Source organism: Panulirus ornatus, chromosome 1 (genome assembly GCF_036320965.1).
Source record: "Panulirus ornatus isolate Po-2019 chromosome 1, ASM3632096v1, whole genome shotgun sequence".
NCBI classification, from domain to species: Eukaryota; Metazoa; Arthropoda; class Malacostraca; order Decapoda; family Palinuridae; genus Panulirus; species Panulirus ornatus.
This window is the reverse complement of record NC_092224.1, coordinates 72,740,988-72,762,359: the sequence shown is the minus strand read 5'-3', so window position 1 is coordinate 72,762,359 and position 21,372 is coordinate 72,740,988. Positions and strand designations below refer to the sequence as shown.

General features: G+C 40.7%; 1 protein-coding gene across 1 annotated transcript in view; it reads right to left on the bottom strand.

Moving 5' to 3' along the window:
• LRP1 (LDL receptor protein 1) overlaps window positions 1–21,372 on the bottom strand; it is a 1,167,923-nt gene that overhangs the window by 326,643 nt on the left and 819,908 nt on the right. The window contains exons 46-48 of the mRNA XM_071663699.1: window positions 11,621–11,875; window positions 11,168–11,370; window positions 3,317–3,501 (exon numbers count right to left, since the gene is read on the bottom strand). Of these exons, the coding sequence (XP_071519800.1) occupies window positions 3,317–3,501; window positions 11,168–11,370; window positions 11,621–11,875 (643 nt within the window). The remainder of the gene's footprint in view (window positions 1–3,316; window positions 3,502–11,167; window positions 11,371–11,620; window positions 11,876–21,372) is intronic.

Here is a 21,372-nt window from a genome sequence, read left to right as displayed (position 1 = left end):
ATAATAGGGTAAGAGAGATGAGTGGTAATAAAGAGTTTGGTTGAGAGAGCAAAGAGGGTGTTTTGAAATGGTTTGATCACATGGAGAGAATGAGTGAGGAAAGATTGACATAGAGGATATATGTGTCAGAGGTGGAGTGAACGAGGAGAAGTGGGAGACCAAAGTGGAGGTGGAAAGATGGGGTGAAAAAAATTTTGAGTGATCGGGGCTGAACATGCTGGAATGTGAAAGGCATGCAAGGAATATAGTGAATTAGAACGATGTGGTATATCAAGGTCGACATGCTGTCAATGGATTGAATCATGTGAAGCGTCTGGGGTAAACCATCAAAAGTTTTGTGGGGCCTGGATGTGGAAAGGGTGCTGTGGTTTCAGGTGCATTATACATGACAGCTAGAGACTGAGTGCAAACGAATGTGGCCTTTGTTGTCTTTTCCTAGCGCTACCTCGTGCACATGCAGGGGGAGGGGGTTTGTTCATTTCACGTGTGGCGGGGTGGTGAAGGGAATGAATAAGGGCAGACAGTATGAATTACGTACGTGTATATATGTATACGTCTGTGTGTGCATATATATACATATATACGAATAAAGTGTATATGAACGCGCACCTTCATAGAACATACAAACCTCCAACAACCAGGATCGAACCTGGGACCCCTTGTGCAAGAGGCAGGCATGCTAACCGCTAGGCTAAGGGACTGTATAATAGGAAACAACTATTCGAAATACTAAGTACTCGAATACCCTTCGTCTCACAATGGTGAGCAACGGGGTCTATCGGTTGTTTCCGAACAGAACACATAGCCAGCTGATAGTGTTTTACCGAACCTGACTGTACAATGCGGAGTTATATGAATACGAATAAAGTGTATATGAACGCGCACCTTCATAGAACATACAAAGCTCCAACAGCCAGGATCGAACCTGGGACCCCTTGTGCAAGAGGCAGGCATGCTAACCGCTAGGCTAAGGGACTGTATAATAGGAAACAACTATTCAAAATACTAAGTACTCGAATACCCTTCGTCTCACAATGGTGAGCAACGGGGTCTATCGGTTGTTTCCGAACAGAACACATAGCCAGCTGATAGCGTTTTACCGAACCTGACTGTACAATGCGGAGTTATATGAATACGAATAAAGTGTATATGAACGCGCACCTTCATAGAACATACAAAGCTCCAACAGCCAGGATTGAACCTGGGACCCCTTGTGCAAGAGGCAGGCATGCTAACTGCTAGGCTAAGGGACTGTATAATAGGAAACAACTATTCAAAATACTAAGTACTCGAATACCCTTCGTCTCACAATGGTGAGCAACGGGGTCTATCGGTTGTTCCGAACAGAACACATAGCCAGCTGATAGCTATTCGAGTACTTAGTATGTTCTGTTCGGAAACAACCGATAGACCCCGTTGCTCACCATTGTGAGACGAAGGGTATTCGAGTACTTAGTATTTTGAATAGTTGTTTCCTATTATACAGTCCCTTAGCCTAGCGGTTAGCATGCCTGCCTCTTGCACAAGGGGTCCCACGTTCGATCCTGGCTGTTGGAGCTTTGTATGTTATATACATATATATGTATAGGTTGAGGTGTATAGGTATGTATATGTGCGTGTGTGGACGTGTATGTATATACATGTGTATGTGGGTGGGTTGGGCCATTCTTTCGTCTGTTTCCTTGCGCTACCTCGCTAATGCAGGAGACAGCGACAAAGTATAAAAAAAAAAGATTTCGAGTGCTTAAGGCCTTAACATACAGGATGGTGAGAGGCATGCATGGAATTGAGTGAATCAGAGTAATATGGTGTACAAAGGGCAATGCACTATCAATGGGCTGAGCGAAAGCATATGAAGGAGCCAAGGGAAACCAATAATAGGTCTCTAGGACTTAGTTATGGATAGAGGGCTGTGGTTTCGGTGCATTACAAATGAAAGCTAGAGAATGGCTGCAAGCAAATAAGGCCTTTTCTTCATCTGTTCCAGGCACTACCTCACTGATGCAGGAAACAGCAAACGTATGAAAAAAATGAAAGAGGCAGTCTAATGTTTAAGATTCATTTCTAATAATAGAAATCAGTCCACTGTGGTAGTCACTGAATCAGACCTTCAAATGAATCCAGAAAACCTCATTATATACAAGTTTTAGGTTTTCTCAGTGATAAATCTGACAAATCTTCAACTTACTGGTTGCCTTCAGGCAGCAATACAGAGAAAAACTATGATGCATCAAAAAGCAATGCATATGCTCACATGTCTTTGTCTGTAAAAGCTCCATGAAGTTTCAGATAGTTCAGCACATAATGATGTGTCTGCCAATACAATGTCTTCTAAGATGAATCAGGAAGAGACCAGCATACAGAGATGGCTTTGCCTTTATGATGAATGGGCAAATGTGGCCTTTGTTCTTTTTTCCTAGCGCTACATCGCGCATGTGCGTGGGCAGGGGGGTATTGTTTCATGTGTGGTGGGGTGGCAACGGGAATGGATGAAGGCAGTAAGTATGAATATGTACATGTGCATATATGTATATGTCTGTGTATGTATATGTATGTATACATTGAAATCTATAGGTATGTGTATGTGCGTGTGTGGGCATTTATGTATATGCATGTGTACATATAAGGGTGGGTTGGGGCATTCTTTCTTCTGTTTCCTCTCGCGACCTTGCCAATGCAGGAGGCAGAGATTAAGTAAGTATAAGTATCAAGCAATACATCATGCACCTATTTGTCTTTTTCTAAATGCAGTCTTCTTGTGTAATGTAGAAAACAGCTCAGTGCTTGATAATGTTGCTTTGCTTATGTATTATTCTTCTAAGCTCCAACTCAAGACATGCTAACAGACTCTATGGATTTAGCTGAAAAACAATACACACATTAGACAAATGGGAATCAGTGCAGAAATCTTATATGGTAATGATTAACATTCTGAAATATGGTGATTACAAAGTATGAGACTCTACCACATCAGACTGGAGTATGAGCATCATACCTGGAATTAAATGAAGATCAAGTTACATGGAGAAGATCTTAACCAGTCTTTCACGTAGATAATGTAAGAGTTTTACACATACAAATTCACACAGAAAATTACTGATTTCTTATAAACTGAATAATGACAATTTGTTCATCATTACCCACTTACTTTCATGGTCAAAACTACATTGCACATTGTTTGGTGCATTTCATTTGTCATACCTGCCATTTAACAAAGACTTTTGGTGAAAAACTTCCACTAATATCAGACAGGAAATTAACACTGTATAAATAAGACATACTATATTAAACTGATACTAATAATATTAATACTAACCCATGAAAAGGATCAAGAACAATTGCTCTTGGGTCTTGCAGTCCTTTATTTATGAGAACTTTCCTGTACCGTCCATCCAACTTGGAAACTTCGATAGTGTCTCTACCCTTATCACACCAATACAAGTTACGTCCAACCCAGTCAAGGGCAATTCCATCAGGACTCTGCACTGCTGAATGTAGGACCTGAAAATATTTTTGATATTCAGTGCAACTGATAAAAAAGAATTATTTCTTATAAAAACAGGCTTTGCTAAGAGGAGCAGCTAGCGGAATGTCTGATCATTACCTAGTACAGAGAAGGATGAAGATTTGTAGAAGTTTCCAGAAGAAAGGAAATGATACTGGTGAGATGTTAGTGGTGAAAGTAAGCAAAAACTTTGAAAAGGTGAAAGTGAGTAGGAACCTGGAAAAGAGACTTGTGTGAAGAAATACCATAAGATATTGAGTGTAGAAAGAAACAAGGTGAGAGCAATTGAAGCAAGAAGAGAGGGCAAAGAATGGAAGATATTTAGGGAAGCAGTGCTGACATGTGCAGAAGTAGTATAGAGCATATGGAAGTAGGAGGTGGGTGGGCAAGAAAGAAGAACGATGATGAAATAAAGTTGCTAATGAAAGAGAAAAGGCAGGCATTTTCATGGAAGGAGTGCAAGTAACAGAGATCTACAAGAGAAAGCAACAGGAGGTCAAGAAGAAGGTACAGGGACTGAAAAAGAGCACAATTAAGAGTTAGGGAAGCGGTGCTGGAATGTGAGAGAGAAGTATGTGGCATGTAGAAGGCAAATGGTGGGTATGAGAGAAAGGAAAATGATGAAATAAAGTTGCTACAAAAAGAGAAAAAGGAGGTTTATAACAGGTATTTACAGGGAAGCAGTGCAAGTAATTAAGGTATGTACAAGAAAAAGTAACAGGTCAAGAGGATGGTGCAGGGACTGAAAACGAGCACAAAAGAGAGTTAGGGTGAGCGAGTGTCAGCAAACTTCATGGAGGATAAGAAAATGTTTTGGAAGTAGGTAAACAGAGAGAGGAAAATGAGAACAAATGGGAACACTGATGAAGGGACATGATTAAGGCACTGCCCATACCATCTTAGCTAACTTAAAAAAATAATGAAAAAGTGGTAACAAGAAGTGATGAGATGAAGAGATGGATATAGCACTTTGAAAGATTGTTGAATGCATTCAATGATATGTTGGTAAATGTAGTGTTTAGGTTGGGAGGTATGCAATGTGACAGAGTCATAGCAAGTGATTTGCTGAAAAGAGAAGGCAGTGAAATCCTTGTGATAGAAGAAATGTGGCAATGCAGCTGGAGCCATCCCTGTTAAGAACAGGGATGACAGTTGTTGACTGGTTATCTAAAATTTTCATTGAATGGATGTATCATGGTGAGGTGCCTGAGGATTGGTAGATGGCAGGTGAGACAAAATGGCGAGTGTTGGAGTTACAGAGGAATAAGTTTGCTGAATGTACTTGGTACGTTGTATTACAGTAATGATTGTAAAGGTGGTGGCATGTGCAGAACATCAGACTGAGGAAGAACTATGTGGTTTCAGGAATAGTAGAGGATGTGTGAAACAAGTATTTGCTGAGAACATTAAGTGGTAGAGAAATTGTAAATCAAGTGTTTGCTCTGAAGCATGTGTGAGATATTTGCATAGAAACATAAGATATAGGGCATTTAAGGATCTTGGAAAAGGCATATGATAGGATTGACAGAGATCCTTTGTGGAAGGTTTTAGGAATATATGGTATTGGAGGAAAGCTATGAGAAAGAGTGAGGATTTTTGTCAAATGTGTGATACATATGAGAAAGAGTGAGGAGTTTTTGTCAAATGAGTGATACATATGAGAAAGAGTGAGGAGATTTTGTTAAGTGAGTGATACACATGTGTGAGCGGGAAGAGAGAAGAATGTGTGGTTCCAGGTGAAGGTGGGTTTGCAGCAGGGGTGCATGATGTCACCATAGCTGTTTAATTCATTTATGGATGGGGTGGTATGGAAGGTAAATGCTTGGCTCCTGGAGGGTGGTGAGGGAGGCAAATGGAAGGTGCCACAAGAGAGGGGAAGGTATTAGGCTACTGAGGCTGACGAGGCCTGGGAGATGAATCAATTGTTGTCTAGTGATGACACAGTGCTGGTGGCAGATTTGAGTGAGAAACTGCAGAAGTTGGTGTCTGAGTTTGGGAAAGGAGAAAGTTGAGAATAAGCATGAATAAGAGCAAAGTTACCACATACAACAGTGCAAGAGACAGGTCAGTTGTGGTGTGAGTTTGAATGGAAAAAACTTGGAAGTGAAGTGTTTTACATTCCTGGAAGTGGATATGACATTTGTCCTGATTGCTGTACATAGCAAAACAAAACTCATGTACATCCATACATGTTACCATATATACTACAAGTTGTGATCAGATCAACCTTCAGTCTTCTTTCTTCAAAGATGGGCAAACTTAAAGTCTCCAGCCTTTCCCCATAATTCAGCCCTCTTTATTCTGGTATCATCTAGTCATCATCTATTAGATTTTTGTGTTTCTTTAGTTGCAGCAACCAAACTTGAGAAGCATATTCTAGTTAGGCCTTATGTAGGATATGAACAGCTTGCTACATATTTCCCTTCCCATGTACTTCAAAAATATTCGAATATTTGCCACAACACAATCTTTCTATATCTCTCATGCCTGTTCTCTCTGGGAACTCCCATCAAGGGGTGATTACGGCAAAAGAGTCTCCACTTATCCTTGTCCTTACATGCCTCCCTCACATACACCATTCCACACATTCTTCCTCTGATTCTCTCTATCCAGTATTCCTCCACCACATTTGCCCATGTCACAGGTGATCTTCCATTCATACCAACCCCTTTAATTGTACTATCATACACTCTCCTTGTATACTCCCACTCTTGCATTCTTTCTACATGCCCAAACCACCTTAAAGTATTACACTTCACCCATTCTACCACTCCATAATTCATTCCCTTTGCATTCTTTGCCTTTCATTTCTTTCTTCATTTCACCTAGTTAGACAACATGCTCTTCTCAAATGGCTCATTTCCACAGCCTGGATTCTTGGCCTCTGTGCCTCATCCCACTTCCATGTTTTGGCTGCACAGGTTAGGGTTGGGAGGACTATGCTGTCCCTTAATCCTCTCTTCACTTTGATGCTAAACCTCTACCCTTCATCATTACATTAAGGGATGCAATGACTCTTCTACCCTATACTGCTCTCTCCCTTAGCTCTCCTTCCATATAACAGACTTACCCAAGGCAGTTCCCAGATACTTAAATTCCATCACTTCTGGTCTATTTCCCCCATATCCACAACACAATTTGAATACACTTTCTCCTTTCATTCAATATGGTTTTACAAAATCTATACTTTCACTCACTTGCCTTTCAAACACCATTACTTTACTTTTACTTGCATTTACCTTCAATCTTTCCATTCACCATTACTTTACTTTTACTTGCATTTACCTTCAATCTTTCCATTCACCATTACTTTACTTTTACTTGCATTTACCTTTAATCTCCCCTGCTTACACACATCATAAAAAACACAACCTTCTGCAATTCCTCTTCAATCTCCACAAACAATACAGTATCATCTGCAAACAGGCTTGCCACTAGTCACCATATCTCTGCCACAATCCATCTCTGCACCCCTTTTTCCCTAGTTTTGGTTTCATCTCTCTTTTCACTCCATCCATATACATATCAAAAAGCCTGCTTCACACCTACAAGTATCACCAAACTTTCACTCAGCTCTTCATCCACTCTTACACAAACATCTGCTCCTCTATAGAAGGTTTTTACACTATCCAAAAGTTGTCCCCTAAAACCATATATCCTTAGCACATCCCACAAAACATTCTGCTCGACTCTGTCATATGCTTTCTCTAGATCTATAAAAGCTGCATACAACTTCTTACCTTTCACTAAATACTTTTCCATGGTAATCTTGAAAAAAAAAATACAAAAATCCCCTACCTTTCCTAAAAACCCCTTTCTCTTCACTTATTCTTCATACAGTCACCTCCATCACTCTGTCAATTTATATTCTTGCATACACTTTTCCTGATACACTTTTCCTGATATACTTAACAGACTTATTTATCATCTAATATTATCATGTTTGATCCCTGTCTCCCATATCAGTGAGGCAGCGCCAGGAAACAGACGAAGAATGGCCCATCCACTCATATACACATATATACATAAATGCCCATACACTTACATACACATACATACATGTTGGAAAGGATCATAATTTTGCACATGATCAAGATATTCCTATGAGTCCTGATGATGTGATTATTACACGGAAGTGCACTTGGGAACTTTTCGTGCTTCATTTTCCCTGTGGACTCATAGGAATACATACATGTACAACATACACATACACTGACATATACATATATACACATATACATATTCATACTTGCTTGCCTTCATCCATTCCCAGCACTAACCCGCCCCACAGGAAACAGTATCGCTACCCCCTGCTTCAGTAAGGTAGCACCATGAAAACAGACAAAAAGGCCACATTCGTTCACACTCAGTCTCTACCTGTCATATGTCATGCACCGAAACCAAAGCTCCCTATCCACATCCAGGCCCAACAGACCTTTTCATGATTTACCCAAGACATTTCACATGCCCTGGTTCAGTCCACTGACAGCAAGTCTACCCCAGTATACAACATCGTTCCAATTCACTCTATTCCTTGCACGTCTCTCACCCTCCTGTATGTTCGAGCCCCAATTGCTCAAAATCTTTTCACTCTATCCTTCCACCTCCAATTTAGTCAGCTGCTTCTACCTGTTCCCTCCATCTCTGACACATATATCCTCTTTGTCAATCTTTCTTCACTCATCCTCTCCATAGTTCCAACCACTTCAACACACCCTCTTCTGCTCTCTCAACTGCACTTTTTATTTACACACCTCTCTCTTACTCTTTCATCACTTTCTCGGTCAAACCACCTCTCACCACATACTGTCCTCCAACACTTCATTTTCAATTCATCCATCCTCCTCTATACAATCCTACCTATAACCTCGCAACCATATAAGATTGTTGGAACTACTATTCCTTCAAACATACCCATTTTTGCTATCAAAGATAACATTCACTCCTTCCACATATTCTTCATTGCTCCCAGAACCTCTGCCCCCTCGCCCACCCTGTGACTCACTTCCTCTATAATTGCTACATACATTCTCAGCACCTTTCCTTTAAATAAAAGAACAATAGCAGCTTTCACCTAATCCTCAGGCACAACCTTCTGTACGGAATTCCATGCTAAATTACATACAAGATGCATCCAGTCTATCACACTTTCTCCAACATACTTCAGCATTTCAGCCATAATCCTATCCACTCAGGTGCCTTTCCTATCTTCAGCCTCATTATTGCCCTTCTTACCTCCCTCTTTGCTATAGGCCCCTGCATTTGTATCCTCTTCCTCTCCTCCATACCCATGCATGTAACTGCTGCTGTCTCCCCTTCTTCCACATTCGTCAGTTCTTCAAAATACTCTTTCCATCTTCCTTTCACTTCCTCCTTTTGATTCAGCCATTCCCCTTCCATACTTCTCACATCAACATTTCCACTCTTACATCCACCTCTTTCCTTTTTTACCTCCTTCCAGTATAGTTTTTTATCATCCCAAAGCTTTTCACTTACCTTTCTTCCAAAAATTTCTTCAGCTACTCTTTCTTTGCTTTCTTCTATCACCTTCTTAACATCCCCCTTACATATTTTGTATTCTTCCCTACTTTGCTGCTTCCATTGCTACATTCCTATCGAGCAATCTACCATATGCCTTTTTCTGCTCTTTCACAGGATTTCTGATCTCTTCTGTCCACCATACATTGTCCTTTTTATTCCTGTATCTCACTATCTTGTATCCAACCACTGATTCTACAACCTTTACTAGTATTTCTCTAAACATTCTAAACACTTCATTCACACATGACTACATTTCTACATTCACTGCAGTTCCATCTAAGCTTTCATTTACCTTCCTTTCATACTCGTCTCTTTATCTTTCCTGATTCATCTTCTCACTTGCCAACACTTTTACCTACACATTCTTCCTTACACCATACCTCCACTTCGCCCTGATCCTCATCCTCACAAGAACCATGAAATGGTCAGTCTCCAAAGAATCCTCTCATGACTTTGGCATCCAGCACAGCCTTTCTCAATCTTTCATCCACTGCCACAGTCAAACAAAGCCTTTTGCTCTTCTCTTCCTTCAATCCTCATCCATGTACATCTGTGGATCATCTTGTGCTGAATAAAAGTATTCACAAGGAATAAACCCCTCTCAGCACAAATATCCACAAGATAGCTTACACTCTCATTAACTCCAGGCCCTCCCCATTCATCAACTATTTCACCAATTCCATTACATCCCACTTTCGCACTCATAGCATCCAATACTATCATGTTTCTCTCATTCTCAAAACTGTTTATACAGTCATTCAAATTCCCCCAGAAAAGCTTTATTTCATCCTTAACTCATATAGCCTTCATATTCAAAGGTGTATATACTCACATCTATACATGTTTCACAATCCCAATCTTTCTTCACCCACAGTACATTCCATACATTCCATCCATGCTCTGTAACACCCTCCCATACTCTTGGTGATAGAATTGCATATCCTTTTCCTCTTCCCTGATAATTTTTACTAATTCCTGTCCATACCACACCTCTTTTTATACCCTCCCATAATGTGCATTCATCATTTATACTTTCACTCCACATACTCTGCCCAAGGATATGGGTTTTCCCCAATCCCCAGCACATTCATGCTACAAACCTTAAACCTCTCCATAATCTCCCTCCTTTTACTCTACCCAGTCATACCAGTCACATTCAGCACCATCACCCTAAATCGCTCGTTCCTTTTGACCCTTGGCATAACTGGTAGACTCCAGTGCCACTTCTTATCCTTTTGTGCCTCATCCTTGACAGGTCACTGGCAGAGGGCAACTTCAGTGCAGTGTTTCCAGAGGCAGCGAGGCTCCAAAATTGTCAAAGCTAAAAGCAGCAGCACACCTCAGGCGTTTGTCCAAATCTAGAACTACTGCCCAGAAGAAACTGGGCAATGCCTCACCCTCTACTTCCATCGCTAACACGTGTACTAACGAGGTCACCACAAGAAGGCAGGGAGAGACTTGGCTACTCCAGTAAAACTAAAGTACCTTTGAGGTGCTGAAACTCAACACTTTTTCCAATTCTGAGCTTCTTTATTTTTCACAATAGCAGCACCTCCTACCTCACTGGTTATGATACTAGTGTGGACTCTGGTAACAGGTTCGAGATTATGTCAATTCCCACTTTCTTTTTACATACAGAATCTTGAGGTGTTTTTCCTGATAGATAAAAATCATAGTGAGGCCTTCATACGTTAGCCATAGTCTGCATTATACATATTTTCACATACGTATCATTTACATATCATTTACAGAGACAGATCTTTATCTACAATTGAATATTTGAAAAAAAATTTATTTCTACCAAATATGAACTCTAATACTGTGCATGAGACATCATTCCTTTTATTCTAAAACTGACTATAACAGTGGGCATATCAATGTGGAATCATGCCCAAATGACATATGTACACTCTCTGATGATCTGTAGTGAATGAGATGTATGATGTTTTCATACTATGTGGTACGGAATAGGGTGTTAGTGACAAAAAAGGATGAATAGTACAATAAAAATAAGCTGGGAATTCAAATATGGGTGGAAATAATCAACCCTCGAATGAGGTTCATTTCTCACATGAGGTACTAAGCAGTATATGGGTCAATGACTTCAAATTACATTCTTACCTTTGGTTGGCTATCATTACACATCTTCTTCAAAGATGAAGAAAGGTGGGTTACGTCTGACCAATATATGCAGTTCTCAACAACATCATAGTCAAGTCCCACAGCATTAGTCAGGTTTGTAACCAGCAACTTGCTGCTGGAGCCATCAATATTTACTTCCCGTATATAGTAACGGTTGGTGAACATCAGCTTAGGTTTCACCGCTGCAAAACCAATCATTCATAAGTATTTAATATAATTCATTTACATAACAGCTGACAATTAAATATAAAAAATCTTACATGAAATATTTGGATCTTTGTGAGGCCCATTAACTTATAAATTAATACATAAACCAATTACTGTACTCTAATATACTAATATACATTTTATTAAACTCTAGACTGAAACCCATTTTATCATATTTCATTTAAGGAAGATTACAAAATCATACTTTGCTTCTGAAATACTCACTGGAGTTTGCTCTGCATTTATGGCCATCTTGTTCAGATATGTAATCAGTGGCACAACTACACTTATAAGAGCCATATGTGTTATGACAGTAGTGTGCACATGGGAAGTCTAAACATTCATTAATATCTTCACACAATTTGGAATCATTTGGATTAACAGCAAAGCCTTCGTTGCATTCACAATCATATCCAACTGGTTTATCAATACACTTCTGAGCACAAAGAGGAGGATAAGTCAGCTCACATTCATTGACATCTGGAAAAAAAATCAATAGAAAAGAAAATTCACTGAACTCTTCAAAAATACTACACTATTTCATCTAAACTGAAGATGGATTGTTTTATGACAGACATAATATTCAATACTTACAAGTAAAGTATCATCATTTAAGACCAAGTCTAAACATTAGACTCAATGAAAGAGATAAGTACTAAAACTGAGAATTTCCTGGCTGGCTGGCATCAATACCACATGTAAAAGAGGGAACAAACTTTAGCATAGGACTTGAAAAGCTTATTATACACAGGTTATTGTTGATCACACAAGTAGCACAACCAAATAAAACATCTAACAAGAGCCTGTATCATCATCACACCACAGCATGAATAGATACACACTAAGTCTTTAGTCTAGCAACCTTGGGGGACTGGCAGTTAATAAATTATGTATTTCGCTGGTGAATTTTCTTCCATGTTGAAAGCTCTAGTCATGGACAAAAGTCCACATTAATACTAGGCTTTAATTGAAATATAGAGGGGATTATGAAAGGGAAAAAGATGAGGCATGGGAAAGGATTTACTAATTTTGGAGGAAGTGAAAAACCTGTCTTTCAAAATAGGTCAGATCGTAGTTATTGGGAAAGGCATGAGAGGGCAATGAGTTCAAAAACTTTAGGGTATAAGGAAAGATACAGTTATCAAAACAGCTCATCCTGAATTGCCAACAGCCACACAGTAATAATGGGATGCAGCAGCCTGTCAAGTATTGTGCTGTCTAGCTAATGGTGGGGAAACAAGCAACCAGCTTCCAGAAGCAAAAACCAAAGTAATACCTATAGAAGAGGAGAAAGTGAACCAACACTGCAGTGCAGGGCAAGAGGGTAAGTTTGAAAGTCAGCCTGGAACAGTTTATTAGTCAGAATGCTTTTGACAACTCTGTCAGGTAAGGATGCAGAGCTAGAACTACCCTAGATGTGAGAGCAGTACTCCATCAAGGATGAAATCAATCCGTTGTATAAAAGGAGCAACTGTTCAGAAGGAAAGACATTTTGCCATCTAAACAGGACAACAGTTTCTTAGAATCAGATTTACCTATTCCTGTAATGTGGGGTTTCCAAGAAAGTGTGGATGTAGCAGCAGTACCAAGTATGCTCATTGAGTCAAGAAGTGGCATTATACTGTCTCAGGAGAGACAAGAGTTGTAAGGAATTTTTGATAGAGATAGGTAGAAACTGGGTATTGGAGGAATCAAACGAGTAGACTTCATCTATTCCACTGAGATATCCTGTCCAATTCTTTTACTGGGGAAGCTGTGTGATGACAAAAAGTAGATTGAATAATAGAAGAAGGAGCAAAACTGAAAGATGTGGATGAATGCAGTGTTGAGTTGTAAGCATATCAGTGCATTTCATTATCTGCGGAAGAGAGGAAATCAGTGAAAAAAAGAAGAGTGTAGGCAACAAGACAAAGGTGAGGGACACTGCTGTTGATGGGAAATGGGGGAGGTTGATCAATCAACTACCACTGAGATAGACTGGCTGGAGGGGAAGCTAGATATTGAGGAGCAAATGAGGGAGGGAAGCCAAAAAAGGAGAGCTTAGAGATGAGACTGAAGAATGTAAGACTCAAAAATGTCTAAGGATATGGGAATTGATGGGGATTGAAAAACACTTTGGAAATAGTAAATGTCAAAGCAATAGGATAATAGTTTGAAATGTCAGAATGGTCACCTTTCTTAGGGATGGTGTGTCAATGAATGTTTCCAAGGAGAAGCATAAGTGTTGGTTTTTAAAAAGAAATGGAACACACAAGAAAGCACAAGTGCAAGTTTTGAGGCACATTCTTTCAGTACTCGGGGATGAATGCCATCAGGACCATGAGCTTAGCTTGTGTCCTGAGAGAGAATAGCTTTTTAGACAATCTGAAAAGAGATTATGGGAAGGGGCATACGATTAGTAAGAGGAGCATCAGAGAGTGAAGCAATGTTAGAGTCATCCATGTTGGAGTTAGGAATGAGACAGTAATAGTACTGTTATGACAGAAAAAGATGGAAAAGTAGAGCAGCAGCAGAGATGCCCTTGTTAGAGATGCCCTTTGCTAAAGACCAAAAGCACATATCAGTGGACAAAGAGAAGAGGTCATTGCACTTCCTATGAATAAAGGAACGCTTTGCCTAACAAATAACATGCTTGCAGTGATTAGAGTAGTGATAAGTTGAAAGGGAGTCAGAAGGAAAAATTTTTCAAGCCTAATATGCCTGATCCCTTGCCTGAATGGCCCCAGAACAGTAACAGTTAAACCATGGAGTGGAAGGAGAGGTCATCTTGGAGGAAGAAGAAATAAATGCTTCCATCCCACAAGAATAACCCCCGCTATGCATCTGGTAGAAACAGAAGCATCATTACATAAAAGAAAATACTTTACCCAAGGAGAGTCAGAAAAGTAACAAATTATTCCAGTTAGCTTTGTTGAGGTGCTAGTATTTACATTCAAAAGTAGCTGCTGGAGGGGAAGTGCCATTAAAATAGATACGTTCATGAGAGTGTGATCAAATCAACCAATTGGGGGAGGGATTGTGCATACAGCAGGAGGGACTAGAGATGAAAAACAGATCCAAAATATGGTCACAACAGTCAAGAATATGGGTAAGGTAGGATAAAATCTATTGTAAATCACTGAGAATAGAGAATGTGTGGGCTTCAATACCTCCACCGTAGGGGAGGAATTCAACCTATTCCTATGGTGAACACTGAAATCCCCGAAGTAGATCTCAGCTTGTGGGAGAGAGGATGCCACAGTCTCATGATAGGAGCTAAGATTGTCGAGGAATGATATAAAACTTGTTGAATTAGGAGAACAATAGGCGAAACAAAGGAAAAGTGGGGTAGTTGGGAGACATATCTTGAGCCACTGATATTGATATTGTCATAGGTACTTAACATAACTAAACCTGTGGAATCTTCCTTTTCCTTTACTTAAGTTTATATGTATACAGTAGGGTTGAGGGTCAAGTCAATTGGGAGGTGAGTTTGAATGGAGAAAAACTGGAGGAAGTGAAGTGTTTTAGATATCTGGGAGTGGATCTGGCAGTGGATGGAAACATGGAAGCGGAAGTGGATCATAGGGTGGGGGAGGGGGCGAAAATTCTGGGAGCCTTGAAGAATGTGTGGAAGTCGAGAACATTATCTCGGAAAGCAAAAATGGGTATGTTTGAAGGAATAGTGGTTCCAACAATGTTGTATGGTTGCGAGGCGTGGACTATGGATAGAGTTGTGCGCAGGAGGATGGATGTGCTGGAAATGGGATGTTTGAGGACAATGTGTGGTGTGAGGTGGTTTGATCGAGTAAGTAACGTAAGGGTAAGAGAGATGTGTGGAAATAAAAAGAGCGTGGTTGAGAGAGCAGAAGAGGGTGTTTTGAAATGGTTTGGTCACATGGAGAGAATGAGTGAGGAAAGATTGACCAAGAGGATATATGTGTCGGAGGTGGAGGGAACGAGGAGAAGAGGGAGACCAAATTGGAGGTGGAAAGATGGAGTGAAAAAGATTTTGTGTGATCGGGGCCTGAACATGCAGGAGGGTGAAAGGAGGGCAAGGAATAGAGTGAATTGGAGCGATGTGGTATACCGGGGTTGACGTGCTGTCAGTGGATTGAATCAAGGCATGTGAAGCGTCTGGGGTAAACCATGGAAAGCTGTGTAGGTATGTATATTTGTGTGTGTGGACGTATGTATATACATGTGTATGGGGGTGGGTTGGGCCATTTCTTTCGTCTGTTTCCTTGCGCTACCTTGCAAACGCGGGAGACAGCGACAAAGAAAAAAAAAAAAAAAAAAAAAGTTTATATAAGTTTTACTACTTCAGGGAGAAACATTATGTAGAAGCAATAGGTAAGAGCATTAGACAGAAGCAGTCATCAGGAATGTAAGGTATGAGCCTCTGCAAAGTGTGCTAGAATAGCACTCTTACCAGTGGCCTGTTAAGGGTAGGGTACTATAGGTTAAGAAGTGGCACTGGAGTTCTTTAGTTATGGAGATTCTTTTGTTGTGGCCACCCCTTTGAGGGAGTTCAAAATAGAAAAGGCATCAGAGATATAGATAGACAGATACATACATTTTTTTCTTTTCTTTCATACTACTCGCCATTTCCTGCATTAGCGAGGTAGTGTTAAGAACAGAGGACTGGGCCTCTGAGGGAATATCCTCACATACATATATTTACAACCTAAATGATAATCACATTAGGGTCTGCATTCTGAAAGTGGTCTGCAATTACAGTGGCATCTGCATTTCTGCATACATGCTAAAATTTAAAGTTGGAAGGTACCTATCACTAGTATGCAGATAAGACTTATGTCACAAGCAACAATAATTTGTACCAGGAAATACTCATTGAAAATTCATTACCCATATAACACATGGGGGAATGTAGGGCCTCAACATGTATGCATGTAAGCCCCTCAAGGCTCTATTCACCAAAGTTATTGCCATGATTCTCTCACCTTGTATACCACCCCCAACCAAAACATGGTACAGCTATCAGTCTACCATCAAACACATTTAACAGCCCTTCAAAATACTCCATATCCTACTCACTTCATCACTACCTGTTATTACCTCCCCTTTTGACCCCATCATCAATGTTCAAATTTATTCTCTTGTCTTTTTCACATTAATTACCTTCTTCTAAACCTTTCTTTGGTCTCCCTAAAGTTAATCTATACTCACTCACACCAACTCTCATTTTTCAAACAATGTACCTTCCTTGTGACCCCTGCTGCTTTCTCTTATACATCTCCCAATCATTTGCACTGCTTCCATGTAAATACTGCCCACAAGTCTCTCTTTTCTCTTTCATTAGCAACTTTCCAAGCTCAATTACTCTCACCAATCTCTTCTATCCAACATTGTCTACACTTTCTTGAGAATCTTTACCAATCTTCAGACTCACATCCACAAGACAGTGATCAGACGTCCCACCAACTGCCCCTCTCAGCAAATTTAAAATATGCATTCAAAAGCCTTGCTTTTACATACCTGTCAATTAAAATGTAATCTAATAATGTCTGTTGACCATCTCTCCTACTCACATATGTATATCCCTCTTTTTAAACCAGGTATTCCTATTCATCTGTTTATTTTCAGCACACAACTTCACAAGCTCTTCATCTTTCCATTCCTCACAGTGAATACCCCATGTGCCCTAATCATACTCTCAACTGCTGACACTCACTAAGTTCCTCTCAAAACACTTGCCTCTCATGATCTTTCTTCTCATGGCCAGGTGCATAAACACAAATAATCACCCATCTCTTGCCATCAACTTCCAGTTTTACCCACATCAATCTAGAATTTACTTCCTTATACTATCACACACCCCTACAACTCCTGCTACAGTAGTTATGCTACTCCTTTCTTAGTGCTTGTCCTCTCATTAACCTTGACTTTACTCCTAAGACATTTCCAAACTATTCTCCCCCTTACTCTTGAGCTCTGTTTCTTTCCTAGAAAACATTACCTATCTCTTCTCTCTTCCCATCTTTGTTCCATCCAAGCACATATAGATGCCCCAGCCTGAGCCTTCAAAGTGGATGGGAACTCCCAGCTTGGTCCCCCCTTCTGCCACTCAGCCCCACAAGAAACAGCATTGCCCCATGTCACCGGGGTAACACCAGGAAACAGACAAAGAAAGGTCACATCCACTCACACTCATTCTCTAGCTGTCATGTGTAATGCACCGAAACCACAGTTCCCTATCCATACCCAGACACCACAGACCTTTCCATAGTTTACCTCAGATATTTCAAATGCCCTGGTTCAGTCCACTGATGGCACGTTGACCCCAGTATCCACATCACTCTAATTCACTCTATTCCTTGCAAGCCTCTCACCCTCCTGTATTTTCAGGCCCCGATATCTTAAAATCTTTTTCACTCTATCCTTTTATCTGCAATTTGGTCTCCTACTTCTCCTTGTTCTCTCCACCTCTAACACATATAGACTCTTTATCAACCTTTCCTCACTCATTCTCTCAATATGTCCAAACCATTTCAACACACCCACTTCTGCTCCCTCAACCACACTTTTTATTACCACACATCTCTCTTACCCTCTCATTACTTAATTGATCAAACCATCTCACAACACATACTGTTCTCAATCATTTCATTACCAACACATCCACCCACCTCCGTACAACCCTATCTATAGCCCATGCCTCGCAACAATATAATATTGCTGAAAGTACTATTCCTTCAAACATACCCATTTTTGGTTTCTGAGATAACGTTCTCTTTTTCCACACATTTTTCATCGCTCCCAGGACCTTCACCCCTTCCCCTGCCCTATGACTCATTTCCACTTCCATGGTTCCATTTGCTGCCAAGTCCACTCCCAGATATTTAAAACACTTTATACTTCCTCCAATTTTTCTCCATTAAAACTTACATCCCAACTAACTTGACCCTCAACCCTGCTGAACCTACTAACCTTGCTTGCATTCACATTCACTCCTAACTTTCTCCTTTCACACACTTTTCAAAACTCAGTCACCAACTTCTGCAGTTTCTCACTCGAATCACCTACCAGAGGTGTATCATCAGCAAACAACAACTGACTCTCTTCCCAAGCCCTCTCATCCCCAACAGACTGCATACTTGCCCCTCCCTCCAAAACTCTGGCTTCTACCTCCCTAACCACCCTATCCTTAAACAAATTAAACAACCAAGGGGACATCACACCCCCTGCTGTTTCTCGCGTCAGAGAGGTAGTGCCAGAAAACAGAAAAAGAATGGCCCATCCACTCATATACACATATATATGCATAAACGCCCATACACGCACATATACATACATATGCAATACATTATTTTCTATACATATTTATTTATCATACTTTGTCACTGTCTCCCGCGTTAGCAAGGTAGCGCAAGGAAACAGACAAAAGAATGGCCCAACCCATCCACATACACACGTATATACATACATGTCCACACACGCATATATAAATACCTATACATTTCAATGTTATATTATTATTTATTTTGCTTTGTCGCTGTCTCCCGCATTTGCGAGGTAGCGCAAGGAAACAGACGAAAGAAATGGCCCAACCCACCCCCATACACATGTATATACACACACGTCCACACACGCAAATATACATACCTATACATCTCAATGTACACATATATATATACACACACAGACACATACATATATACCCAAGCACACAATTCACACTGTCTGCCTTTATTCATTCCCATCGCCACCTCACCACACATGGAATACCATCCCCCTCCCCTCTCATGTGTGCGGGGTAGCGCTAGGAAAAGACAACAAAGGCCTCATTCGTTCACACTCAGTCTCTAGCTGTCATGCAATAATGCCCGAAACCACAGCTCCCTTTCCACATCCAGGCCCCACACAGCTTTCCATGGTTTACCCCAGACGCTTCACATGCCCTGATTCAATCCACTGACAGCACGTCAACCCTGGTATACCACATCGATCCAATTCACTCTATTCCTTGCCCACCTTTCACCCTCCTGCATGTTCAGGCCCCGATCACTCAAAATCTTTTTCACTCCATCTTTCCACCTCCAATTTGGTCTCCCACTTCTCCTCGTTCCCTCCACCTCCGACACATATATCCTCTTGGTCAATCTTTCCTCACTCATTCTCTCCATGTGCCCAAACCATTTCAAAACACCCTCTTCTGCTCTCTCAACCACACTCTTTTTATTTCCACACATCTCTCTTACCCTTACATTACTTACTCGATCAAACCACCTCACACCACACATTGTCCTCAAACATCTCTTTTCCAGCACATCCACCCTCCTGCGCACAACTCTATCCATAGCCCATGCCTCGCAACCATACAACATTGTTGGAACCACTATTCCTTCAAACATACCCATTTTTGCTTTCCGAGATATTGTTCTCGACTTCCACACATTCTTCAAGGCTCCCAGGATTTTCGCCCCCTCCCCCACCATATGATTCACTTCCGCTTGCATTGTTCCATCCGCTGCCAGATCCATTCCTAGATATCTAAAACACTTTACTTCCTCCAGTTTTTCTCCATTCAAACTTACCTCCCAACTGACTGGACCCTCAACCCTACTGTACCTAATAACCTTGCTCTTATTCACATTTACTCTTAACTTTCTTCTTTCACACACACACACACACATATATATATATATATATATATATATATATATATATATATATATATATATATATATATTGCAGGAGGGTGAAAGGAGGTCAAGGAATAGAGTGAACTGGAGCGATGTGGTATACCGGGGTTGACGTGCTGTCAGTGGATTGAATCAAGGCATGTGAAGCGTCTAGGGTGAACCATGGAAAGCTGTGTAGGTATGTATATTTGCGTGTGTGGACGTGTGTGTATACATGTGTATGGGGGTGGGTTGGGCCATTTCTTTCATCTGTTTCCTTGCGCTACCTCGCAAACGCGGGAGACAGCGGCAAAAAAAAAAAAAAAAAAAAAAATTATATGGGAGGGTATTGATTGAGAGGGTGAAGGCATGTACAGAGCATCAGATTGGGGAAGAGCAGTGCGGTTTCAGAAGTGGTAGAGGATGTGTGGATCAGGTGTTTGCTTTGAAGAATGTATGTGAGAAATACTTAGAAAAGCAAATGGATTTGTATGTAGCATTTATGGATCTGGAGAAGGCATATGATAGAGTTGATAGAGATGCTCTGTGGAAGGTATTAAGAATATATGGTGTGGGAGGCAAGTTGTTAGAAGCAGTGAAAAGTTTTTATCGATGATGTAAGGCATGTGTACGTGTAGGAAGAGAGGAAAGTGATTGGTTCTCAGTGAATGTAGGTTTGCGGCAGGGGTGTGTGATGTCTCCATGGTTGTTTAATTTGTTTATGGATGGGGTTGTTAGGGAGGTAAATGCAAGAGTCCTGGAAAGAGGGGCAAGTATGAAGTCTGTTGGGGATGAGAGAGCTTGGGAAGTGAGTCAGTTGTTGTTCGCTGATGATACAGCGCTGGTGGCTGATTCATGTGAGAAACTGCAGAAGCTGGTGACTGAGTTTGGTAAAGTGTGTGGAAGAAGAAAGTTAAGAGTAAATGTGAATAAGAGCAAGGTTATTAGGTACAGTAGGGTTGAGGGTCAAGTCAATTGGGAGGTGAGTTTGAATGGAGAAAAACTGGAGGAAGTGAAGTGTTTTAGATATCTGGGAGTGGATCTGTCAGCGGATGGAACCATGGAAGCGGAAGTGGATCATAGGGTGGGGGAGGGGGCGAAAATTTTGGGAGCCTTGAAGAATGTGTGGAAGTCGAGAACATTATCTCGGAAAGCAAAAATGGGTATGTTTGAAGGAATAGTGGTTCCAACAATGCTGTATGGTTGCGAGGCGTGGGCTATGGATAGAGTTGTGCGCAGGAGGATGGATGTGCTGGAAATGAGATGTTTGAGGACAATGTGTGGTGTGAGGTGGTTTGATCGAGTAAGTAACGTAAGGGTAAGAGAGATGTGTGGAAATAAAAAGAGCGTGGT